At 37.5% G+C, this 27,165-nt stretch overlaps 2 protein-coding genes across 3 annotated transcripts in view; one reads left to right on the top strand and one right to left on the bottom strand.

Moving 5' to 3' along the window:
- The window catches only part of RABL3 (RAB, member of RAS oncogene family like 3), a 46,880-nt gene extending 30,890 nt beyond the window's left edge, over positions 1 to 15,990 (bottom strand). Inside the window, exons 1-2 of the mRNA XM_037051543.1 lie at positions 15,917 to 15,990; positions 11,055 to 11,146 (exon numbers count right to left, since the gene is read on the bottom strand). Coding sequence (XP_036907438.1) covers positions 11,055 to 11,146; positions 15,917 to 15,962 — 138 coding nt within the window. The 5' untranslated portion in view covers positions 15,963 to 15,990. The remainder of the gene's footprint in view (positions 1 to 11,054; positions 11,147 to 15,916) is intronic.
- A 150-nt stretch (positions 15,991 to 16,140) lies between these two features.
- Positions 16,141 to 27,165, top strand: part of GTF2E1 (general transcription factor IIE subunit 1) — a 49,306-nt gene continuing 38,281 nt past the window's right edge. The window contains exons 1-2 of one of the 2 annotated variants that reach the window (XM_037051541.1): positions 16,141 to 16,249; positions 21,159 to 21,636. In XM_037051541.1, coding sequence (XP_036907436.1) covers positions 21,189 to 21,636 — 448 coding nt within the window. In that variant the 5' untranslated portion in view covers positions 16,141 to 16,249; positions 21,159 to 21,188. Of the gene's footprint in view, positions 16,250 to 20,249; positions 20,269 to 21,158; positions 21,637 to 27,165 lie in introns of those variants that run through there. The other variant, XM_037051542.1, reaches the window with a different exon arrangement.

Genomic DNA, 27,165 nt, shown 5'->3' with positions numbered 1-27,165 from the left:
GTTGCTGTGGGAATAAAAGAAATCAGTATGTAAAATAGGTGCCTAGTCTAACTAAAGTGTTAGCCATTATTCATTATTATTGTAATTTTAAAGAGCATTTACCTTACTATAGCAACGAGAAAAATAAAATACTTAGGAATAAACTTAACTAAGGAGGTAAAAGACCTGTACTCAGAAAACTACACAACACTGAAGAAAAAAATGAAGGAAGACACAAACAAATAGAAGCATATACCGTGTTCATGGATTAGCAGAATCAACATCATCAAAATGTCCATACTACCCCAAGCAATTTACAGATTCAATGCAATACCTATTAAAGTACCAATGGCATATTTCACAGACATAGAACAAACACTTCAAAAATTTATATGGAATCATAAACTACCCCAAATAGCAGCTACAATTTTGAGAAAGAAGAGCAAAGTAAGAAGGATCACAATACCTGATACCAAACTGTATTACAAGGCTACTGTAATCAAAACAGTCTGCTAGTGGCATAAAAACAGGCACATAGACCAAAGGAACAGAACAGAGAGCTCAGAAATAAACCCAAGTCTCTATGGTCAATTAACATTTGACAAAGGGAGCAGTAACATAAAATGGAGTAAAAATAACCTCTTCAACAAATGGTGTTGGGAGATCTGGACAGCTACACGCAAAAAAATGAAACTTGACCACCAACTTACACCATACACCAAAATAAATTCAAGATGGATAAAAGACTTCAATATAAGTCATGATACCATAAAAGTCCTAGGGGAGAGAATAGGCAGGAAAATCTCAGATGTCCCATGCAGCAATATTTTCACCAATATGTCCCCTAGGACAGGGATATAAGGCAAAGAATAAACAAATGGAACTACACCAAATTAAAAAGCTTCTGCATGGCTAAAGAAAATATCAACAAAATGAAAAGGGTACCAACCATATGAGAAAACCATGCTTGCCAATAATACCTCAAACAAGGGTTTCATCTCCAAAATATATAAAGAACTCACATGACTCCACACCATGAAGACAAGTAATCCAATTTAAAAATGGGCAAAGGACCTAAACAGACACTTCTCCAAAGAGGACACACGGAGGGCCCAGAGATATATGAAAGGATGCTCAAGATCACTACCCACCAGAGAAATGCAAATTAAAATCACAATGAGATACCACTTCATACCAGTCAAAATGGCCACAATTAACAAATCAACAAACAAGTGCTGGCAAGCTTGTAGAAAGAGGGGAACCCTAGTACACTATTGGGAATGCAGACTGGTGCAGCCACTGTGGAAAACCATATAGAATTTCCTCAAAAAACTAAACATGGAACTGCCTTTTGAAAAAATTGTTGTTCAAGTACAGTTGTCTCCATTCTCCACCCACCACTCCCCCCTGCCCCACCTTCAATCCTACCCACTTTGGCTTTGTCCATGTGTCTTTTATGTATGCTCCTTGACAATTCTTCCCCCTTTCCTCCCCATTTTCCCTCTCCCCGCTCCCCTCTGGTTACTGTCCATTTGTGAAACTGCCTTTTGATCCAGTGATCCCACTGCTGGGATTATACACCCTAAGAATCCTGAATCCCCAATTCAAAAGAACCTATGCACCCCAATGTTCATAGCAGCACCCTTTACAATAGTTAAGTGCTAGAAACAGCCTAAGTGCCCAACATAAATGAGTGGATCAAAAAACTGTGGTGCATTTACATGATGGAATTCTACACAGGACAAAGAAAGAAGGAGCTCCTTACCCTTCTGACAGCGTGGATGGATCTGGAGAGCATTATGTTAAGTGAAATAAGCCAGGTGGTGAAAGACAAGTACCATATGATCCCACCTAGAAGAGGAACCTACTCAACAAAACAAATGAATGAGCAAAAGAGAACCAGAGACATGGAAATAAAGAACAAACTGACAGTGACCAGGCTGGTGGCAACAGGAGGATAATGGGGGAAAGAAGAGGAAGGGTAAAGCAAAGGAACAGGAATAAAGGACTCATGGGCGTGGACAATGCGGGGGAGATTGACTGTGGGAGTTGGGGGTGAGGGAACAGGGGTTAGCAATGGGGAAAAAAGCCAGACAACTGTAAATGAAAAAAAAAATCTAAAAAATTAAAGAAAATAAAGATTATTTATGTATAAACTTTGTAGCACCTACTAGATCCCACTTCATATTCTTACTGAGGATAGACTGCTTTATAAAAAAAATTTATCCCCAGTGTTTGCCCCTTGTTATGCTGTCCACATTCAATAAATACTGATTATATGCAATGTGTAAATTAGAGTTAAAATCCCATTAAAGTGAACTAGAAAAGACAAATCAATTTCCTTATTTATAATCTGTGAAAAGATTAAGTTCTGTAAATCTTGTCATAAATAAGAGTATCCATACATTTATATTAGTCCCACTAGACTTCTCCAAAATTAGGAGACAGGAATGAATAATAACACAAAATAAAACTCTTCTGCCTTCCATTGAGTTATGAATACCACTGCAGGGGACCCTAAATCCAAAATGTTAATAATTACTGAGTACATACATTAAGCTCATTAGCTTCATCTAGTACTTGAAATTAAACAAATACATTATTACCTTATCACTGCCATTTTTAGTTGGCTCTTAAACAAATATGAAATGAATTAAAGGAGGCAACTGGTTGTGCATTCATGGGTCTAGGCGGATTCTGGAGATCTCCTTTCACATGTGTCAACAACAAGGACGCTATAACTGCAATATAAAAGTTGCTAGGAAGAAAGTATTCTTACAAGTGCCCTATCAGATTTAATAATTCCCCCTAAAGGGAAGAAATGTTCACTTTATTACAACAACAGTCAAAAGCATTTACATTCTATGACAACTTACTGAAGATTATAATTTTAAAATACCTTTTACTTATGTTGTCACTCAGGAAATGCATTCTCCTCAAAGACTGAAGACAGAAGATAATCGGCCTAGATACAACGAAGAGTTTTAAGAGCAAAGTCACTTTCAGTCCCACATGCTCCATTGTTCCAGGCTAGGCTGGCTTTAAAGGAGTCAGTTAGTACCATACTCATTACAGGAAAATCAGTCACATTACCTGACATTTGCCTTTGACTACTGTAGCCTTTAGTCAGTGTTCCTTGGAACTATGGAGTGAGTTAAAAAATCTGAAGTCTAATATAAGCTAAATAACTAAAGGGAACTCCAACTTCACTTCTTCCAAAAGCATAGTTTCCAAAGGGAATTACTACTGTTACTTTTGAAACTTGTATGGAGTCTGGAGAACTAACTAATCTTATGCTGGTTTGCTCTCTGGGACTTACATAGAATCAAGTCTCCACCTTCGTATACAGTGGACTGTTGGGACAGTTTCTTCTGGAAATCTTGCCACCAGCTACACTCAAGGCATTTTACATCCCTGTTATCTTCATCTATCATATATTTTGGGACTTAATTGGTTTTCATATGCTCACCCCCAAATTGCATTCTGCTTCCCCTACCCATCATTCAACCCTCATTTGTTTTCTCCTTTCCACTTTTCTCCTGGAATCTTACTCCATGGTTACAAAATTCCAAATTATTCTTACCCTTAACTTCACTGGATTAACTAATGCCAGCCTCTACTCTGAACATACAACTTCTCCCACTGCCCTCTCAAATGGATGCTGTTCTCCTTCTTGTCCTAATTACCTTGGAATTGAAAAGTTAAAACAAATGCCTGGCTTACTCTTCAAAGTTATTTCCAGTACATTATTAATCTGCCCTTATATTTTTAAAAAACTTTATTATTTAGAGGCTTTGTACCATCCACCTGTACCATCTTCCCTCTCTCCTTGCCATATTAATAGCTACTTGCTTCCTATCAGTGAAAGATTCATACCTTTATGCCTCTTGTGCTACAAATCTTGTCATTAACCACTTCCACTTCCTAGTAGACTGATTCTACATCCTAACCAGTGCTCCTCAAAATACTATTCACCTATACATATCAGAATCACCTCAGATGCTTTTTAAAATGCAGATTCCTGGGCATCATGTATAACTCTGAATCAGAATGCCTAGAGGCATGGCCCAAGAATCAAATTAAATGACTGTCAGAGTGGTTATCAAAACAAAATTTAACTACACCCTACTTACAAGAGATACATATATTTATGTGCATTTGTTGTTACAAGTGGCAGGATTTCCTTCTTCTATGGCTGAATAATATTCCATTTTATGTGTGTGTGTATAATCTTCTTTATCTATTCATCTGTTGACAGGCACTTAGATATTAAAAGTTCTCCTCACATAATGTAATTTTAAAAAATTTCTAAAAAGTTCTCATCACAGGCCCTGGCTGGTGTAGCTCAGTGGATTGAGCACAAACCTGCGAACCAGAGGATAGCGGTTCGATTCCCAGTCAGGGCACGTGCCTGGGTTGCAGGCTGGTTCCCTGCAGGCCAGTTCCCAGCAGGGGATGCACAAAAGGCAACCACACATTGACATTTCTCTCCCTCTCTCCTTCCCTTCTAAAGATATATAAATAAAAAATCTTAAAAAAAAAGTTCTCATCACAGAAAAAAACTGTAACTATGTGATGTGATAGCTATTAATTAAGATTATGGAAATCATTTTGTTATACACATATTAAATCTTTATACTGTATACCTTAAACTAATACAAAGTTATATGTCAATTATAACACAATAAAACTGGAAAAAATAAGTAAGTTGGTTTAGCTATTTTATCATCAGAGAAGACAAGACTTTAAGGCACAATGTTCTACCAGATTTGGAGAGGGACATATCACAATGAAACAATGTTAAGTCCTTCAGGAGGTTTTAAACATTCTTAAATTAGTACATATCTAGTAATAAAACCTCAAAATATACAAATGAAAAATTAACAGAATTAAAATGAGAAGTGGACAAACTGACACTAATAGCTGGAGATTATAACACTCATTCCTTAGCAACTGGTAAAACAAGCAGACAAAAATTTAGGTTTGAACAAAATAATTAACAAACTTAACCTAACTAGTATAGCTGAACACTGTACTTGACAACTATAGAATATGCATTCTTTTCAAGTACACATTAAATATTTACCAAAATTGACCATATAATGGGGCATCAAGCAAATCTCATCACATTTCAAAGAATGAAATCAGTGTGTGCTCTGAAGACAATGAAAATAAACTACAGAGAAACAATTAAAATAAACATTCTCAAAAGTTTGGGAATTAAGTAGCACATTTCTAAACAACTCATGAGTCAAAGAAGAAATCACAATGGAATCAGACAACATTTTGAGCTGAATAAAAATGAACAAACCCTCAGAGATACAGCTAAAGCTGTGTGTTGTTAAAAATTAAGAGCCTTAGAATTCTAAAAGGAAGCCTGAAAAAAAATCAATGAAAACAACCATCCATTTCAGAAAGTTAGAAAAAGACAGCAAATGAAACCTCCAAAATGTATAGATATCTTAAAGTAAAGAGTAGAGATTAATGAAATAGAAAACAAATATATAACAGAGAAAAACCCACAAACCCTAAAACTGGTCCTTGATAGACCTCCAGCAAGACTGAAAGAGACAAACCACAAATTACTCATACCAGAAATGAAAAAAGTAATATTACCAAAGGGCCTACATATATTGAAAGAGTAGATATAAAAAAATTTTGACAACTTCTTTGAAATGGACAAATTCTTTCAAAAACATGTTACCAAAATTGACAAAAGGAGAACATAGTCATTTTCACATTTTCTTTAATGTTATTTAGAAACTTTCCACAAAGAAAACTTTAAGCCCAGATGGTTTCATCTGTGAATTCTTTCAGGTTAAGTAAGAAAAAAATCACAGAAAACTTAGATAAATTCTTCCAGAGACTAAAAACATAAATAATTCTTCCCAACTCATTTTATGAGGCTAGCATAACCCTGATAACAATATTCCACAAGACAATAAGAAAAATGACAGACTAATATTTGTGATGAATTTAGATGCAATTATTTGAAAAAATATTAGCAAACTGAATCTAATGATATATGAAGACATACAAGACAAAGTTGGATTTATTCCAAGAATGCTAAGTAGGTTTAATATTTAGAAACCAATCAATATAATTTACCACAGTAACAAATTAAAGCTGAAATATTAGGTTTATCATAAAAAACTGATAAAATACAACACCAGTTCATGATACAAATTCTCATCAAAATAGGAACAGAAGGGAACTTCTGTATCTCATAAAGCATATATACAAAAAATCCTAGAGAAAACAGCAGACTTAAGAGCACACTGAAAGTTTCCTGAGATGGGGAATGAGACGAGGATGCTCACTGTCACCACTTCTATTCAACATTATACTAGAGGCTTAGCCAATTCAGGAAGTAGGGGGAAAACCCAAGAGGTAAATGATGTGAGCAGACTGAGTTCTGGGTGGGAATAAGAGGGTCAAGACAAGGGCAAAGGGACAGGGAGGGAGGGGCACAGGAAACTGGACTAAAATTCAATTTTAAATTTAAAGCACTGCACCTTAACTTCACATTTAAGCTTCTCTAATCCTCCCTACAAACCTATAGGCTAGAATCAGGAGTGTCAAACTCATTTTCACAGCGGGGAGGGGGGGCCACATCAGCCTTGCAGTTGCCTTCAAAGGGCCAAATGTAATTTCAACTCCTTAACTGTTAAGGAGTAGTTACATTTATACAGTCCTAAAATTATTTTGGCCCTTTGAAGGCAACAACAAGGCTGACGTGGCACCCAGTGACATGAGTTTGACATCCCTGGGCTAGATAAAGAAGGTATTATTTACCTCTACTTTGCAAATAATAAAGCTCAGAAAGTAATCTGATTAGTCTAAGGTCACTTTTTTAAGAAGTAAAAGGTAATATGAGGACTGACCCAGAAAATAGGGGTTTAAGTCTAAGGTTTTTTCATAGATTTTTATTTTTATGTCATTTTTAAATTGTTGTTCGCCCTGGCTGGTGTAGCTCAGTGGATTGAGCGTGGGCCTGCGAACCACATGATCGCGGTTCGATTCCCAGTCAGGGCACATGCCTGGGTTGCAGGCCAGTTCCCAGCGGGGGACTCACGGGAGGCAACCGTACATTGATGTTTCTCTCCTTCTCTCCTTCCCTTCCCCTCTAAAGATAAATAAATAAATAAAATCTTAAAGAAAAAATCTAAAAAAAAAAATTGTTGTTCAATTACAGTTGTCCCAATTATCCCTTTGTTGCTCTCCCCTGCTCTATCCCCCCTCCACTCAATCCCTACCCTGTTGTTCACGACCATGGGTCTTTTATACATGTTCCTTAACTTGAGTCTTCCCCTTCTTTCCCCCATTATCCCCTTGTCCCTACCCACCTGGTCACTGTCAATTTGTTCTTTATTTCCATGTCTCTGGTTCTCTTTTGCTCATTCATTTGTTTTGTTGAGTAGGTTCCTCTTCTAGGTGGGATCATATGGTACTTGTCTTTCACCACCTGGCTTATTTCACTTAACATAATGCTCTCCAGATCCATCCACGCTGTCAGAAGGGTAAGGAGCTCCTTCTTTCTTTGTCCTGTGTAGAATTCCATCATGTAAATGCACCACAGTTTTTTGATCCACTCATTTATGTTGGGCACTTAGGCTGTTTCTAGCACTTAACTATTGTAAAGGGTGCTGCTATGAACATTGGGGTGCATAGGTTCTTTTGAATTGGGGATTCAGGATTCTTAGGGTGTATAATCCCAGCAGTGGGATCACTGGATCAAAAGGCAGTTTCACAAATGGACAGTAACCAGAGGGGAGCGGGGAGAGGGAAAATGGGGAGGAAAGGGGGAAGAATTGTCAAGGAGCATACATAAAAGACACATGGACAAAGCCAAAGTGGGTAGGATTGAAGGTGGGGCAGGGGGGAGTGGTGGGTGGAGAATGGAGACAACTGTACTTGAACAACATTTTTTAAAAGGCAGTTCCATGTTTAGTTTTTTGAGGAAATTCTATATGGTTTTCCACAGTGGCTGCACCAGTCTGCATTCCCAATAGTGTACTAGGGTTCCCCTCTTTCTACAACCTTGTCAGCACTTGTTTGTTGATTTGGTAATGATGGCCATTTTGACTGGTATGAAGTGGTATCTCATTGTGTCTTTTTTAAAAAGATTGTATTTATTTATCTGTAGAGGGGAAGAGAAGGAGAGAAGGAGAGAAATATCAATATATGGTTGCCTTTTGTGCTTCCCCTCCTGGGGGAAAACCAGGTATGTGCCCTGACTAGAAATCGAACTGCGATCCTCTGGTTTGAAGGCTCACACTCAATCCACTGAGCTATACCAGCCAGGGCTCATTGTGGTTTTAATTTGCATCTCTCTGATTATTAGTGATCCTGAGTATCCTTTCATATGTCCCTGGGCCCTCCATATGTCTTCCTTGGGGAAGTGTCTGTTCAAGTCTTTTGCCCCTTTTTAAATTGGATTGTTTGTCTTCATGGTGTGGAGTCATGTTGAGTTCTTTATATATTTTGAAGATGAAACCCTTGTCTGAGGTATTATTAGCAGGCATGTTTTCTCATATAGTTGGTACCTATTTCATTTTGTTAATATTTTCTTTAGCCATGCAGAAGCTTTTTAATTTGATGTAGTCCCATTTATTTATTCTTTGCCTTATATCCCTTGTCCTAGGGGACATATTGGTGAAAATATTGCTGCATGGGATATCTGAGATTTTCCTGCCTATTCTCTCCCCTAGGACTTTTATGGTATCATGACTTATATTCAAGTCTTTTATCCATCTTGAGTTTATTTTTGTGTCCAGTGTAATTTGGTGGACTACTTTCAATATGTTATCTCACAGAAGGGGAGCTAGAAGAGTGCAAAGGGAAATTCTGTCTGGAACTTGCCATTGGGTCTCTCAAACTTAAATAAAGTTGTCATTGAACTCATTATCTAGAATTTGCTTTTCTTCCAGATCTAAGAATTTGGAAACATGGTAGGCTGAAATGGCAGAAAAGTTCCCTCTGACTTTACATGCACAGAAATCATAAAATGTTAAAAAATAAGGAGGACAAGCTCAAAGAAAGGAAAATCCCCAGATGCTAGAAATGAAGAAAGAACTTAAAATCAGAGTGGTAAGTGGGAACTGACCTAGATTCAGATATAGCTTCAGGGTCTGGTCCCTGGAGCTTTAGTGCCCATCTGGGAATAGAGATTTTTTTTCCAGTTTTAAGGCAAGAGTATATGTGGGTGAGTGACAAAGACCAGACTGCAGTTTTCTGTATGAAGTCTGGACTTGGATGAGCTGCCCAGTCAGAGAGAGAGACTTGGAAAAACTATCCAATGGTCAGGAAAACGACAAACTTTCTATCAGGGACCTCAAGTAGGGGTGGTAGAGAGTAGATAAAAAGCCCCCCAAAATGGAAACCATAGGCCCATGTTGTAATTATACATTAGGTAAATTTATATGATGTAGCATGGAAACTCCTATGTGAACAATTACAAGGACCATTGAAATCGCTAGGGCTGTGGCAGCAGCAGAAATGAAAAGCCACTGTCACTTTCATAACACAGCACACAGGACTTCCACAGGGTAGAGGAAACAAAATTCCACTGAAGATGTAATCATCTTCAAAAAATCAGAAACCGTACAAATAGATACATTTTCATGGGGTAGAGTCAGCATACAAGGTAGGATATCTATCATCCGCCCAGAAAAAACACATTTCAAGAGCAACCACAAAATAGCACGATTAAAATGATTAAAATAAAAAGTAAAACCATAATGAAAGATTAGAATATTTTGAAAAATTTTGACATCTGTAAAAGAACCAAAAATAATATCTAAAAACTAGAATTACTAAAATGATAATTGAGTGGACATATTAAAAGCAAATTTGACATAATTGAAGAGACTCTTAGTTAACTGGGAAATACATAGGGGTACATCATCCAGAATGAATTAAAGAGAAATAAAAATTAGAAAATATGAAGGTTCAATTAAAAAATACAGAAGACAAAACTCTAATAGAAGTTCAAAAGGTTTGAGGAATGAAGAAAAACAGATAATGGCTAAATTTTTTGAAAAATGAAGAGAGCTGTGAGAAGCACAACTTCTGAACAGAATGGCTAATAACTAATTCACATGTAGACATAGGTTAGCAAAACTACATAACGTCAAAGATTTCAGATGTAAGATTTCTAATCAGCAGCAAAATAAGTCACAGCCTGTGGAACAACAGCTTCAAAGAACTAAAGGAAAATAACTGTCAATCCAGCTAATTACCATTCCTCCCCTATTTATTTAACTCAATGGAGAGATATATGCCTGCAGAAGAGACACTTGCAAGGGAGAAGGTGGAATTAGCAAACACCAACAATATATGGGTAGATACTCAATCCAGTGGACTCTGCCCCTGTGTTTCTGAAATGTGAGGTGGAACAGATGACCCAGACATAAGGCTCCAGAAACTTTTGCCTTTGCACTATTTCTAGCCAAAAGTTGGACTTCTCAGTGGCAAAGGCTAAGGCAGAATTATTTATGAAGCTGTAAAGTGAACTTTACATAAAAAGCATAGTAATTAAAACTGAAGTCTCTGGAATCAGACTAACGGGGATCAAAACCTGACTCTCCTTGTTAAGCACTGAGTGAATTTGGTCAAGTTATTTTACTTCTTTATGCTCTGTGTTCTGCAGCTATATCTAACAAGTTAGAAAACATTTAATAAGCAGAGACATGTAAAGCATTTGGCATAGTATCCAGCACAGAGTAGGTGCTTTATAAAGCCCAGTTACTATCATAACTTAATTTTGACCATAGTACTGCAATTTGATTACATACAAGGACTGGCAGAAGTAATACCTGCTTGAGTGTGTGGCTGGTAGGGTAATAATATGGGTGTAATAATTTATAGTTTTAATTTGAACATTTCATCACTTAAACTGTCATATGCTGTGGTAGAGTGTGATATTGTTATGTTACAGAATTACATGTTTATGATTTTGTAATAAAAGATTTTGTATAAAAGGGGTGTTATTTCTGTTGGACTGTGTAGCTTGAACAAGCTACACAGTCATATTTCAAATATGACTACTAAAAACTAAAATATAGGAAACATACTCTGACATCTACGGAGCAGCCCACAGTCCATGATGGATTTCCCAGCACTTGATTTTGGCATAGAAGATGAACAAGTGAAGATTTCCCAACACCTGTAAAAGATACAAGAACTGTAATCACACAAGAGACAAGCTGAAGTTTATTATGGCAAAGGTATAACTGGGAATATGCAGTGTTAGTGGTATGTAAAATACAGTTGTTTAAAGGGTGTTCACACCATAGCAACCATTTAATAAGCTTTATCAGTAAATAGATGGTCAAGGAAAATGCTCTCTAAAATTCACTTAATAAGGGGTTGTTAAAACACAGAATGCTGGGTCCTGCCCCCAGTTTGCTATTTAGCAGGTCAGTTGTGGAGCTCAAAACTGTTGCACTTCTAACAAGGTCCCTGGTGACGCTGACGCTGCTGGTCCAGGGGCCTCCTCACTTTGAGAACTACTATTCTAGGGCAATTTCATATTTACTAATCCTTTCCTTTCAAATGATTTCATCTGTTCAGATTATTTTTTAAATATTTCTTTTATTTATTTTTAGAGAGAAGGGAAGGGAGGGAGAAAGAGAGAGAGACATCACTGTGTGAGAGAAATATTGATTCGTTGCTTTTCCCAAGTTACCCAACTGGAGCCTGGGTCACACCCCAGGCAAGTGCTCAGACTGGGAATCCAACCAACGACCTTTTGCTTTTCTGGACAGCCCTCAACCAATTGAGCCACTCCAGTCAGAGCATATTCAGCCTATGTTAGAATTGTAGATTAACATATCCTGAAGGTATCCTCTATCCTGATCACCAATGGAGAGGTCCCTCCATGTTAGGTGGTCTTCCAGATTGTGCTGGAAGCACTGAACACTGTCAGTGATAGGGACTTATTTGGACACTCCAATTCTCCCTCAGTAAATTTTATTTTATTTTTTTAGATTTTTAAAATTTATTTATCTTTAGAGGGGAAGGGAGGGAGAAAGGGAGAGAAATACCAATGTGTGGTTGCCTCTCACGCGTCCCCTGCTGGGAACTGGCCTGCAACTCAGGCATGTTCCCTGACTGGGCAAACTGCAATCCTTTGGTTCGCAGGCCCGTGCTCAATCCACTGAGCTACACCAGCCAGGGCGCTCCCTCAGTAAATTTTAAAATGTAGCCAACCACTTGGCCCAGCTTTACCCTTTGGGAAAAAAGAACAATTCTACTCCCTCTTCTACATCACAGCACTTTACCTTAAAGCAGCACTTTATTTTCCTTTAGTTTTCCTGGGTTTAGAGCAATCTGTACGAAGGGGAAAGAAAATGAGTTCTCCCTGTATATTGGTGGAGTCAGTCATTCAATTAACACCATTTTGATGCCATTATTTCAAGCATGGTTGGTGAATCTTTATGCATCATTAGTTGTATAAAATATTTAGATGCCAGGGCAGAGTGGCTCAGTTGGTTGGAGAATCAGGGTACACACCTAGGTTGTATGTTCAATCCCTCAGTCAGGGTGCATACTGAAGGCACTATCAATCAATGGTTCTCTCACATCGATGTTGCTCTTCCTCCCCCTCCCTTCCTCTCCAAAATCAATAAACATATCCTTGGGTGAGGATTAAAAAGAATTTAGACCATTTCTTTGTGTGTTTTCTTTGTATTTTTATGTAGGAACTTATCATGTGGGTTTTTTATTACGTAAAAGTTATATTTAAAGACAACTGGAAAGTATTTTTAAAAAGGGGTAAAAAAAATCACCTGAAGAGCACTACCATCAACATGTAGGTTTAATTCCATAAGCAGGGTTTTCTATAAGCAGATTGTTATTGTGAATATAGACATGGTGTACTTAAAACAATAAATCCTAAGCTTTTGTTTATAGATCTGGTTCTGCCTGGAATATACTACCCATTCTCTCCCAGCCCTTCCCTCCATTGGCCTAATGAATTAATCTGTCAACAATCAGCATCATTCTACTTACAAAGTCTTTTCTGACTCCACACAGAGAGAGCTAAGTACATAATCCACCATCCTCTGGGTCTCCAACTGTACCCTGTAAATTTTTTACAGAACGCTTGAAACATTATGACACTTTTTTGTTTAAAAGTTTTAGATTTTATTCACTTTAATTTCTTGGAGGATTGGGATTGGGTTTTACTCATCTTCCTCCCCGCCATAATCTCCAGTACTCAGAACAGGTTCTTGATTAGTATTTATTTAGTGACTAAAGTTTTCCATTAATACAGAATTTCTCTAACATGTGCAATGTCTCCATTGTAGTTCAGAACACTGACATTACAATTTACTTAACCATTCCCTCATTATTAATAATTTAGGGTGTTTTGAAATTTTCACTATGCTAAGAAAAAACTTGTTTAAACTTTTGTTTACAATTAAAATTACTTCCTTGGTGTATCTTCCCAGAAGTGAAATTCACATGTAATAGGAAATAAACATTTAAAGTTCTTAATATATATTGACGACTTTCATCTGGTTACTGAGCCACCAGCCATACACATAAGCCTGCAAGTTTTGCTGCACCTCAATAATGTTATGTAGCTGCTTAGTGTTATTTTCATAATCTTTCTCTATTAGATGTCTCATGTAATTGAATCAAACATTTTCCCAGGTTTCCTTTTTATTCCTTGCATAGACATTTATTTTTGTCACTTAAGCTTAGCTTTTGTCTTTGTATTGATTGTACTGCATCTGTGATTTCTGTTGATTTTTGTGATGGAATATTAGTTTATGTTGGAGGCATATATATAGGCAGTTTTCAGTTTAATGGGAGGCTTGAGCTTCTAGTTAAGCTTAACTGAGTAAATCGGAGTAAACATTTTTATGCAGTAACACATATAGCTCTCTATGAATTAACTTTGGGTGATAAGAGTTAATTAACACTGAATGAATTCTAAACAGTAAGAAAAATTCACATACCAGAAACAATGGCTAACTATTCATTTCTTTAAGAATTTTGGGAAGTTCTGAGTCTACATTTTCACTATTAGGACTAAATTAGATTTAAAAATTCATTGATTAGTTGGGGAGAGGGAGGTGGTAAAAGGCTCAATACAATTAAATACCAGCTCCAAATATAGTTGTTGGTAATGTACTTAAGCGTGTCCCTTATGTCTGAAAGAACAGAGTCAGTGTGTGCCTATTAGTGGGACTTTCAGAATTCCTTACTAAATCATCAAATATCTCTATGACACAAAACAAAATCTCTAAATCCCTTTGTATATTTGTGAAATCCTCCAAGTTTCACGAGGGAAATAACCCTTTACTCCAAAGTAAACTTTGAAGTTCAGGAAAAAAAAGCCGGTGAAGTGTAAGGGGTATATTCTAACTCGTCCAATAGCAAATCACGGTTAAGAGGGAAATGATACAAAAAGCAGTTAACTGGCTGCACACATAGCCTAACATCACTTGAATGTTTAACAAGATCCATCACTTTCCTGGGTAGGCATTCTGTCTTATGTTTTACAATTGAGTTATAATGAACAACAATGAAAAAAGCTTACTAATTTCCTGTTGACTCTTCCTCATTTAATACAGCAGCCCATGCAACTCTGTTATGTAATGCACTGATTAGTTATAACCCTAGCACCTAATACAGGGCCTGCTCTGCAGTACATATGTAAGTGTTATGGGGGAGAAAAATGTACTATTTCCAACACTATCTAACATGAAATCATTGTTTGATGCAAATACAAAAGGGAATTATAAGAGACACCTACTTCAAATATCACGAAACTGTGTAGCTCTGTATTTCAGTTGTAAATTCTATTTCAGTTGCTGATTCTCTTGCCAATTAGACCATCTTTACTTTCTTTGTCTGTGAAACTGCGTGATTTTATCAAATTAACTTCAGCACGACTTCAAGCTAAAGAACTGGAGCTGAAATAAATGTTTTATTTCATAATGTAACTTTCTTAAGAGAATTTAAGAAATGCTCTCTACAAAATATTTTATAATGTAAGAAATCTTCAGCCAAGGTGAAAATGTTTTTGACCTCTTCCTTTCTCCAGCTTTGCCGTTCAGTTCTGTAAGGGTAGTTTTCAAGCTCTGTGGGGTATGTTCTGTCCATTTCCAAGCACGTGGCACAATGTCTTTGCTCACAACACATATTCAAAGGTCAACTCCTGAAAAGCGCATCTAGGAAATGCAAGGTCAGCATTTATTCCCAGTTCGTGAGAAGCGTAGGAATGGAGGTCATGGTGAGAGGAAGGATAGTGAGACGGGAGGGAGAAATGCAGACTTTCTCAATTTGAGTTCTCAAATGTCCAAGGTATCAAAAGAATTCTAACACTAGGATTAAACTGGGCTCAGCATTACGTCTTGAATACTTCATAATATGGCCCTTACCTTAATATCTCAATTTCTTACAACCTAGTACCGTAATAGGTTTTCAATTAAGATCAGCGAGAACAAACAAATCAAGCCCAATTCAGAGTAAAAGAGGGCAATCATCCAATATTTCATTTCATAATATAGCTTAGTATTTAAGTAAGCGGACACTGGGTTCGAACCGGTTCTGTCAGTTACAAGCCTCCGCAACACTTTTCTCTTGAAGGCACGGTCCTAATATCTTAGCACCGCGCCCAACAGAACACGCAAAGTCTGCAAATCTTTTAAAACAAAGGAATTGATCACTCGCGCCAAATTACGAACGTCCAGGAGATCGACGTGGAAAGCTGCGGAGAAGGGCCGGCACTCCGCGCCCCCATACGCGGGAGGCCACCGCTTATTGAAACATAGCAAAGTCCTCTGGGAAGTGTAGTCTTTAGGCTTTCAGAAAGATTTCAGCCTGGGGCCGGAGCCTGTCATTTGGCGGAGGGAGGGAGTGGTAGTTACGGGATAATTTAAAAGTATCGGGAGCCCAAGAGTTGGGTTAAGCAGCTCACCTGAGTCTCCCAACACCAGTACTTTCACCCGATCCAGGGACGCCATCTTGCCACTGTCTTTTCTGTGGTTAACGCCCTTCCGGATTGTAGGCCAATCAGAGCTGGGTTTGGAGGGCAGATCCTTCGATTTCATTGGCCAAACAGAGTTTAACGGACTTCTTGACGGCTTCACTGTGCTGATTGGTCGACTTGGTTAAAAATAGGGCATGGTGGTTCAGAGTTGGTCGCAGGAATAAGACGTTTTTCTTTGTCGCACGAGTGTCGAGGCCCGTGAAAGCCGGCAGTTGAGGCGCTGAGGCAAGCTGTAGTGCGAGGGTTCGAGGATTCTCTTTGGTAAATCTTGTTCTCTGTTCCTTGTCTGGGTTCTCTGGCCGGGAGTCGCATTTAGGGTTTCTCCTCCTTTTCGCTGTTTTCCCTTTAGCTACCCTTGTCCCCTTAGTTACTCTTTTGACTCGGTCCACCAAAGAACCATTGAACCCGAGGCGGCCCGTGTGTTACCTCCGGTATGACGAGCTCGGTTCCACCGTGTGTGGTCCTTGGACTCAGCTGGCAGAATCCGTGTGAACTGGGGGTCTCGTAGTGGAAAGGAGTGAACATTACTAAACTGGGCTCGTGGAGAGCAGCTGGGTCCAGAGGTTTCACGGTGGTATGCAGCTTTCTTACTTATAAAGGCGTGGGGAGTACCATGAGTAAAACATGGTAACTGAGAAAACTACAGTTAAATGTATAGGGTCCACATTCTCATAGAATTGGAATAGTAGTATACTGAAATAATCTACTGGATTAATAAACTGGACCGCCGCATCCTCTCTTTTATTTTATACCCGGTAGTCAGCATAGTGTTTTAAAGTTGGGAATTTGAGCCTGTTGCTGCCTGCTTAAAACCATTTGGAGTTTAAGAAGGTTTCCAATAGCTTGTTTTTCTATTCTGGAAGCAGCAGTGAAGGGAAGTAAATTGCGGGGAAGCTGGCAGGGTATGCATGTTGGAAGAACACGTGCTTAGGAGATCTATTGAAAGTTTTATGGAAGTACTTGACTGGCCATGCTCGATTCTGCAAAGTCAAGATGAACACGATATCCCTGTTCTCAGGGTTAGATATGGAGAAGTTCAAGTCTATTTACTGCAGCAAAGAACGTTGGGAAAGAGCTATGGGAACTTGTTAAAGCTATTAAGGGGGAACTGGAACGGTCTTTCTAAGGAAATATCCTTTGAGTTCCGAAGATTAATTAAGAGAAAAGAGTTTGGGCAGAGAGAACGGCATGTGCAAAGGTCTGGAAGTGGGGAAGGCATGTTTGGCTGATGGAATCGAGAACATGGCAGTGTGGCTGGAGATAAGACTGACAGGGATGGACAGTGCAGAGAATTCTTTCATTGCAACTTTGTTTCTCCAACTCTGTGCCTGTTACACAGTAGTTCTTCAATGTTTGTGGGATTAGAGTACATAGGATTTAAAAACAAGATCTTTCCGGGTCTGCACCGTGTAGGAGGTAGGTGAGACTGGGAGGGATTTAGACTCTCAGGCAAAAAAAAGGAGGGGGGCGTACCCTTAGAAGTTACACACTTAAAAATTTCCAGAGGCTAACCAGTTAACCAGTCAAGCTCTTTCCCTGTTTAAAAGTGACAGATGCTTTTCAGCTTATTTTTTCCATTTGGAAACTTGGTCTTCAGAAATTTCCAATTTTCAACAGGAGCTGAAAGTCGAGATTTTTATGGAATCCCACTACTTTTAAATGTTGACACCTAACTCAGAAAAGTTTCAATACATTCTTTTGATCAGACTGTGTGGCAGAGGCTGCCTGTTTGGGACCTCTGACCTAAATAATCTAAAAAAATGCAGAGATTGAGTAGGAGATTGAGCATATGTGAGGAAGTAGAAGTGATAGAGGAAGGAAGACAGTGATCAAGAAGAGTGATTTTAGAAGGAAGACATTGTGAACAGAGTGGCGTGACTTCTTCCCGAGCTCCAGTCTCACTTGTTCAGCTACCTGCTGGACACCTTCACGGGAATTCTGTGGTAGTTCCTCAAAGACAAGCAACTATAAGTGAATACCTCATTTCTTCCAAACCTGTTCTTCAGGCATTATACTATTTTTCATGGTAGTGCTTTTCCTAGTAACACTGTTTAAAACAAATAGCTGAGTCTTACTGTTTAATGAGTATAGCGTTTCAGTTTTACAAGGTGAAGAGTTATGGAGATGGATGGTGGTGATAGTTATACAACGTTATGAGTATATGTAATACCACTGAACTATACTTAGAAATGGTTAATTGGTAAATTTTGTTGTGTGTATTTTACCTCAATAAAACATTTATTTAAAAAAAACCAAATAACTATCAATATTTAAAATTTTCCTACTTTTTTACTCCATTTCCAATATATTATTTTGTCCTTTTGATTTTGTTTCTTTAATAAGTTTCATTCATCCTGTTCTCTTCCAATTTTTTGCTTTCTTTCTTAGTTCAGGTTTGATTCCTGTAGTTCCTAATACTTTTACCTCAGTCCATTCCTCATAGTGTCATAAGAGTCACTTTTCTAAATAGGCGGTTGTATTATAAATGCCAGTACGTAATGGAACTCATGGTACCAACTCTGTAAGCAGCATATTTTACATGAGTTATCTCATTTAATCTGTATAGCATCACCTTTATGAGAAAGGCACTTGTTAATCACTTTTTATGCATGCAGAAACAGACTGAGAATTTTCAGGACCACAAGCTCAGAAATGGTGGAACTGGGATTCAAAACCCAAAACTTTGGTCTGCAGAGTCCTCGTGTCACTCCCTTGCTCAGATCTTTAAGACCATCTCAGTTGTTTCAGGAAATGGAAGCAGACTAAATAAGGGGTACAGGGTCATGCAGGATGTACATTGGCAGGGTATGTAATAGCCAGTAATCAGGTTTGTCTGGTACAGTGGTCAGGGACTTATTTCTGTTTACTGGAGTCACCTAAAGAGCTTTTAAAATAAGATGATGCCTAATCTGACCCTCCCAGACCAGCTGAAACAGAATCTCTGGGAACGGGGCCCAAGTGTGCATTTGAAAATGTTCCCTAGATGATTGTACTTTATAGCCAGGGTTGAGAACCATTGATCCCAGATATGGAGTGTATATGGCGGGAGTTCGGGGAGGGGAATACAATAGTAGCAAATAATATTAAAGAGTAGGTTATTTAGGTTATTTTGTCATTTGTCTGCCACTTGGTCTGTTGGATGTTTCTGAAGCCATAGTTTGTGTTTTGCCAGTCGTGGAGCATGTTAAAAAATTGTGTCAACCATATTGGAAAGGAGAACAAAATGCGTTTGACAGTATGTTATGATACTACTTTGGTGTTGAATCCAGGCATTCGCCTGGCACCCGTGAGCCTTGGGATAATAGGAAGGCTGTAGGACCACAGGTTTGGATGTAGGTGCTACTTTGTTATCTCTTGTATAGTCTTGCCTGAGTTTTTACAATATGAAATATATACAGGGTCTGGCAGAAGTAACACCATTGAGAGTGGTTGGTAGAGTATATGAATGTCTTGCACTAGATGAACAGCAATTTAAACATTTCACCTAAAATGTCATGTGGTATGCCTGAGTGTGATATTGTTATGTTACAGAATTACATGCTTATGATTTTGTAATAAAAGATTTTTGTGTAATTAAAGAAGGTATTATTTGTGCTGGACCCTGTATTTTTTAATTATAACTAACTTCCCATTCTCGCCCCAGTTATGTGTATAGATTGGTTATTTAGGAATATCTTTTTAGTACAGTGCTGTGGATATAAAAATATCTCTCAAAGATATTATATCTGATAGGGTTGATAACCACAGATTTAAATAAAAGGTTCAGTAGAAACTGGTGCTAATAACAGAATATGATTCTTTATTGGAACAGTTCAATGGATGTCTACTAAAAATGTCTCTATGGTATATGGAATTTCATTTGACATAGTGTGTGTGGATAGCCTGACCATATTTAGTTTGGGACATATTAAATCAATATGGAATCTTATTAACAAGAGCTTCACAAGCACATTACATACATTCTCATTTATTCATCACAACAACTTCATTGAGGTAATTAATATTGTTATTTCTCAGAGACTAAAGTATGGCTGTGGTGGTTCATGGGATTTGTTCAGGATCACGCAGCTACTAAAACACAGGCTCTCTGAATCAGAAACCCAGACCGTGCTTTTTAACAATTACATGACTAGTCTGCCCCATGCCATTCTGGGTCAAGACATAAGAATTGGGTACAATTGCTTTGTTCTGCAGGGGTTCTAGTATTTAAGAATATTTTGGGCCTTTTTTTTTTAAGTACTGCATGGTATTTAATTGGTCATTGGATTTAACTTTGCAAGGTTGGTAAAGCTGTCTGGATCTAAGTGTTCATTTCTTTCATATTTATAACAGTACTTTTGTTAAACACCTAGTTGGTGATTACTTATGTGTTTATTGATTTTTTTTTGTTATTTTATTGTGAGAACATGACTGCGTAAAACATTCTAAAATCTATCTTGGTAGGAAAATTTTACTCAAGAAATAAAGACACTCTAAGAATATGCTAACTACTAGGCTTCTTGGGGGGTTTCCAACAGCCTCAAAGATGTACAGCAGTGATTTTCAGCTGGTTTGCAGCAATAATATTTAAAACATGCCATACCTGACTAGTCAGGGGTACTGACCTCTTTTCCCTTAGATTGTCAAATAATAAATGACAACAGCCAATGGAACAATAGCTGTCTGGTGTGAATGAATCAAAATTTTACCTATTTTTTTTCAGACTGGCAAAAAATATGTATTTTTTGGTATGTGGTAGAATTTTAGTAATTAGTTTATGTGTGCAGTGAGATGAAAAAGGTTGAAAATTCAAAGCTCTGCAATATTAAAACTAGTGTAACTTCATTTAGTTTTTTTGTGTTTCTCTTTCTGAAATAAAGTGGGTTTGATATGTATCATTGCTATAAGTAGTAAGTTAATTTTTTGAACCAAGCACATGTAGATGATGAAAATAGCCATTTAAGAAATATGTCAAGCTTTTTAGGTGTAATCTTTTGTGTGTTCTTGAGGAGAATATTGTTCTCTGTCAAATGCTTAGGCATTATAAGTCTTATAAAACAATGATTTGAGTGCCTTTGTGACACTCTAAGAGTAGTGGTAGCTCCCTAATGGGTTGATTAGTCTAGATTTAACATGATTACTGTGTCCTTATTATATGCCTAGGTAATCTTTTCTTTTTTTCTGAATTCAGTACATTTAAAGTGAGGTTTACTGCTAAAAGATGGCAGACCCAGATGTCCTCACGGAGGTTCCTGCAGCATTGAAGAGATTGGCCAAGTATGTGATCCGGGGGTTTTATGGCATTGAACATGCTTTGGCCTTGGACATCTTGATCCGGAACCCTTGTGTGAAAGAGGAGGATATGCTGGAGCTGCTCAAGTTTGATCGGAAGCAACTTCGGTCAGTTTTGAATAATTTAAAGGGAGACAAGTTCATCAAATGCAGAATGAGAGTAGAGACTGCTGCAGATGGGAAAACCACTCGCCATAACTACTACTTTATCAATTATCGTACTCTTGTTAATGTGGTAAAATATAAATTGGACCACATGAGAAGGAGGATTGAAACTGATGAGAGAGATTCCACCAATCGGGCTTCCTTCAAATGTCCTGTCTGTTCTAATACTTTTACAGATTTAGAAGCTAATCAGCTCTTTGATCCTATGACAGGTAAGGCTTTTCCAGTTTATGAATCTTTAGTAACTTATAAAATATGTACCCTTTTTCTTAAATTGTTTCATTTAATTTTTAAGCCAATTATGTATGGCATTATAAAAGTAAATGGATATATAAAAGTAAATCAACATATGGTTTTTCTTTTACTGTCCTGTTTGACTGTCATTCTCCTTCACAAGGGAGTGTGCTCTTCCACCCATGGCCTTCCTGCCACTGCTCCCTCACTTACAGCTACGGCCTGATCTGAGGGGTGGACTTCTCTACCACTTTGAGGCTATTCTGACAACTTTTATTTTTGACCTCTTCTGTTCAACAAATATTTGAGCACTTACTTGTCCCAGTCACTGCCAGATGGTTACGATACAGTGTATATAAATGTTATGTTGGTGGAAGTTTAAAGTGCTATCAGGAGTACTTAACTAGGGCATCTAATCTGGAAAGGCCTCTGGGAGAGTTTTAAGTAACAGCTGAGACCTGAAAGGTAAGAGCCAGATGAAATAAGAGGGGTACCCTTTCCAAGATAACAAGTGGATAGATCTATAATAATCTCTTGGCCATTCATTAGTGGAGGGGAAATGTCAACAAGATATATAATTTGCTTCACTTAAATACTTTAATTTTAAGGATTTTTTTTTATCAACCAGAATTAGAAGACACATTTTCCAAAAGTATAGTATAGCTAGCATTAACACGAAAAACTTTAAAGTGCTGGGTTATATAGTTATTTTGTCTTGTCACTTGTAAACGTGTAAAGAGATTAGTAAGAAGATTATAGTTTTGCTAATTACTCAATGGATCAATTAGGTATTGTTTTTTGAGAGGTAAAAAATCTATAGAAAGAGTGATGCTGTTAAGTTAGATTGTCCCTTTGTTACAGCTGAATTCAGGAATATAGGTTCCTTCTTAGTTCATAGATCTGCCTTTTTAAAAAACTATCAAAATGTAATTTAAACTTTTATACATGAAATGTTTTATTGTAAGAAAATTAGAGATTTGTGTACTGTTTAATTTTCTAATTTTAAAATATATATTGTGCATTTTAAAAGATTTAATTATTTTTAAATGGGGAATAATCTCAATATCAATTAAGATTATTAACAAAAGAGCTAAAGATAGACTATGGCTTTTTTTGCTTATTTACTGTGAAGTAGTCATTTTGATGAAAAGTCATTTAAAGAATTCCAATTTGTGTTCAGTGTTTATTTTGTCCGAATTATTTGTCTGAACCTGTTTACCTTGAACAAACAATTAATTAGAAAGAATCTTGGTATAACAAAATCTTAACCATCTTGAGTATAAGAATTGCTTGAGGGTGCTATAGAAGAAATCTGTAGAGTATATCTGGTGCTCTTTCAAAACAGATTAGGAAAACCTTGTGATTTTTGCTGTTCATTCTGACATTTCTTTAAGGAGTTCTGGGTTTTGGCTCTGTGGTCTTCTGCAGATGAGAGGCGAAGAAGTGGTCGTCTTCACCTCTCTTGACTACAGTGGAAGGTGTTATCCAGTCCCTCAGAGAGGGTAATCTAAAGTAATGTGCTTCTACTACATTTATTCATCATTTGATTCTTACTTAATCTCATGAACCTTTCTAAAAGGAAGTTGTTCCACTACTTATACATCATTATTTATGAGACTGATCCATGATGCTCTTTGAATTTCACTTAAGGTCAGTGTCTGAATGAAGCTAGTTATAATTGACTGATGGATGGCCTGTGGAAAAGATGGCCTAACACCCAAATATAGTCACGTTGTTTGAATTAGGGAGTTGAGATAGGGTAGGGGGCATGACAACATTTTATGGAATAGAGCTAAAACTGAAATAGTTGCTTTGTGGTCAGTCTGAGCAAAGAGTATTTTTAATAAAGTTATGGTCAGGGTGAAGGTGGAAAGAAGGGATTCAAGGAAAGCAAGAATAAGTCATTTTACCTTTTGATTATAATTTGGCTTTTCATTTGGACTTTCCTTTAAGGAGAGAATGTGCTGATTGGGCGATATTGGGACCCAGCCTACTTGTTAGTTTTGTTTTGTACTATTAATAACTTGACACTCTCTTCTGGTCTATACATTCCCTTCAGAAACTTTGGTCTTTTTTTTTTCTGCTCTCTTCCTGTGTTGCTCGCTATTCATTCCCTTTCCACTCATTTTAAGAAGATGGGAAATAAACATTTAGTATATGTATCAGAGGAGGAGGGGACTTTTTCTGCTGTAATACTGTAATATTTATGCTCTGTTTAAATTAATAGATTACAGTCTTCATTCTAAGCCCAGACTTATATAAAGCTATTCTATTTCCTGGCTGCTTTTAGAGAAAGATATTTCCGACCAAATAATGGGGATATCTGGTGGGCTATCTCCATTGCCATCTCAACAGTTACTAGGTTTGACTGTTATTTAATCAAATAAGGGGGGTATTCAGGAATTAGATTTGAAGCCTTCTAGACTTTACAGCTTCCCTGATAAAAGTTCTTAAATCATATGTATGGGCAGCTTCTTGCTACTGGCCAGAGGGTAGTGACTCCGAGATGAACATCTGGAAGCTCTGGACTCAGGAAACTCTGAGTCCAACAGGAGTTATTTTATCAAGGTTAATTCACACATAAGCCAGAGATCTTACTATTCAGATTACAGCTTTTCCCTACCTCATCTCTCTTTTCTCAAAAGATGGTAGGTTTTACCCTGTCCAGTGTGACTCAGTGGTTTGGGCATCGTCCCACAAAGCAAAAGGTTGTGGGTTCTGTCCTCGTCAGGGCACTTGCCTGGGTTGTGAACCTGGTCCCCTGTTGTGGGCGTGGGAGAGGCAACCAATAGACGTTTCTCTCATACATTAGTGTTTCTCTTCCTTTCTTTCTCCCTCCCTTCCCACTCTCCAAAAAAAAAAAAAAAAAAAAGACTGTAGGTTCTCTCCATACTTTCCATTAGGTTTTGTCTTTGTTGTTCTTGGGTCATACTTTCTCCAGATGTTTGATGGTTGTATATGTGACGTAATAGATAATATATATTGGTCTCTGCCCCGTTCCTTGGACAGCTCGTAAAAACCCTTGTAATTTCTTAAGCAATAAGAACACTAAAACCATTTTTTGTACTATTTGGCCTTTGACTGCTATTCCTGACCCAGGGCTCCTGAAAAGGAATCTTTGTAATTTCATGGGTGATAGAAATGTCTTCTGTTCTAATGAGGCAACTGGTGGGCTGCTGGGTCAGGGCTGGTCACCAGAAAGATCAAGTCATGATTAGAAGTTTGGAATCTTCAGCCTTATCCCCCTATCTCTAAAGACAAAGGAAGACTGAAATGGAGTTAATAACCCATTATGCCTATGTGAAGAAGCCTTCATAAAATCTGCCAAGTGTGACGTTTAGAGGGCTTCCAAGTTGGTGAACCCATGGGCATGGAGGTGCTGGGAGTATGGCATGCCTAGACAGAGGATGGAGGCTCTGAGCCCCATCCCACAAACCTTGCCCTACACAGCTCTTCCATTTAGATACTCATCTGTATTCTTTATCACATCCTTTAAACATTTTTTTATTTCATTTTTTTAAAGATTTTATTTATTCATTTTTAGAGAGAGGGGAGGAAAAGGAGAGAAATATCAATGTGCGATTGCTTCAGTTGCCTCTCCCGTGCCCTGTACTGGGGACTTGGTCTACAGCCCAGGCATGTGCCTTGACTGGGAATCAAACTGGCAACCCTTTGGTTCGCAGCCCATGCTCAATCTACTGAGCTATGCTAGCCAGGGCTATCACATCCTTTAATAAACTGGTAAATGTGGGTGTTTCCCTGAATTCTGCAGTTGCTTTAGCAAATTAATTGAACCCAAGGTGGAGAGGGTTGTCATTGGAACCTCTAATTTGTAGTCAGTTATTCAGAAGAACAGGGTAACTTGAGCTTGCAAACTGGTTTCTAAACTGGGAACCAAGGAGCAGTCTTGTAGGACTGAGCCCTTAACCTATGGAATCTGATGCTTTTCTAGGTAGGCAGTGTCAGCATTGAGTTAAATGGTAGGACACACAGCAGATATTACTGAGAATTGGTTGGTGTGGGGCAAAACCTCCACACATTTGGTCACCAGAAGTGTCAGAAGTGAAGTGTTATGTGTGACGGGTAAAAGACAGTGAAGAAACACAATTTAAGAACTGGGTTTTTCCCTACACAAAAAGGAAAAAAGACTTGAGGTCTTTCCATTACAGTATGTCGAGATACTTTTATTTTGTTAAAATGGAATTACCTGGCCTTGTCCACTAGTCTCTGGTTTCAAAAACTTAACCAGGCAAAACTAGTTGTTTTACTTGGTGAAATATCGGGGTTTAAGTAATCAAAACAAAGACAACATAACATGAAATTCCTCAAATCAGCAAAGTAGCATCTTGTGGTTCATAAGTGCATGCTTTTATATTTAGTGAGCTTTCTGACATGTAAGTAGACTTAGTATTTCTACTTCAGCAATCTCAGCCATGGGTAATTTAGTTAGTGGCACTTCTAAGTTAAATTCAGCAACATGGCTTCCCCAAAAGGGGAGTGTGTATTCTCTTTATAGATGTTAAGGCCATCTATATGTATTCTCATATAGATGATATGGAAATGGCTTTATATTGTCCATTTTTATTTAAAAATTGTGCAGCCATAAGGCCAGAGATGATTTTGAAGAGAAAATATTACCCACAAAACTACTAACTTGCATATTAACATAATTACGATCATAGCTAAAAATAGTTTGTGATCTCTTGATTCCTTAATGTACCAAGCTCTTATTTCTTTCTTTTTTTTTTTTTAAATATTTTATTTATTTATCTTTAGAGGGGAAGGGAAGGAGAGAGGAGGAAACATCAATGTATGGTTGCTTCTCGTGCATCCCCTGCAGGGAACTGGCCCCTGCCGGAAACTGGCCTGCAACCCAGGCATGTGCCCTGACTGGGAATCGAACCACGATCGTCTGGTTCCCAAGCTCTTATTTCTATCTGTTGTTTAAAAAATGTTTTAATAGGTGAGATTCCACCTCCCTCCCCCATTTTCCTTTCTGCATCTTTTTAGCACTTTGATTTTATCAGATTTTTTCTTAGTGTCGATATAATGCTTGGAATATTTTTGTATATATACTGTTTTGTTCCTCTTCAAGTGTTTTCTTAAGAATTTTCAGCAATTGGAATACAGGATGAAAGAATATAGTTTTACAGCTTCTGTAAAGATATATATGTTTATTGTGAATAAAGATAAAGTTGTTTATTGTGAATAGGATAAGGTTGTTTATTGTAAATAGGATAAAGTTGTTTATTATAAATAGGATAAAGTTGTTTATAATGAATAGGATAAAGTTTTTTATTGTGAATAGGATAAAGTTGTTTATTGTAAATAGGATAAGGTTGTTAGGTGTTTGAGACAGATAGTTTGGGAGCACCTATTGCTGAAATCATCTGGAGACCTGGGCATCCCATTTTAAATAAACTTTGAAATAAGTTAAAATTTATTTTATTTTATTTTTACTTTATTGATTATGCTATTAAAGTTGTCCTTAAATTTTCCCCAATGCC

This window comes from Sturnira hondurensis, unplaced genomic scaffold (genome assembly GCF_014824575.4).
Source record: "Sturnira hondurensis isolate 20B ecotype Veracruz unplaced genomic scaffold, ASM1482457v3 Scaffold0007222, whole genome shotgun sequence".
NCBI classification, from domain to species: Eukaryota; Metazoa; Chordata; class Mammalia; order Chiroptera; family Phyllostomidae; genus Sturnira; species Sturnira hondurensis.
This window is presented reverse-complemented; position numbering and strand designations above follow the sequence as displayed.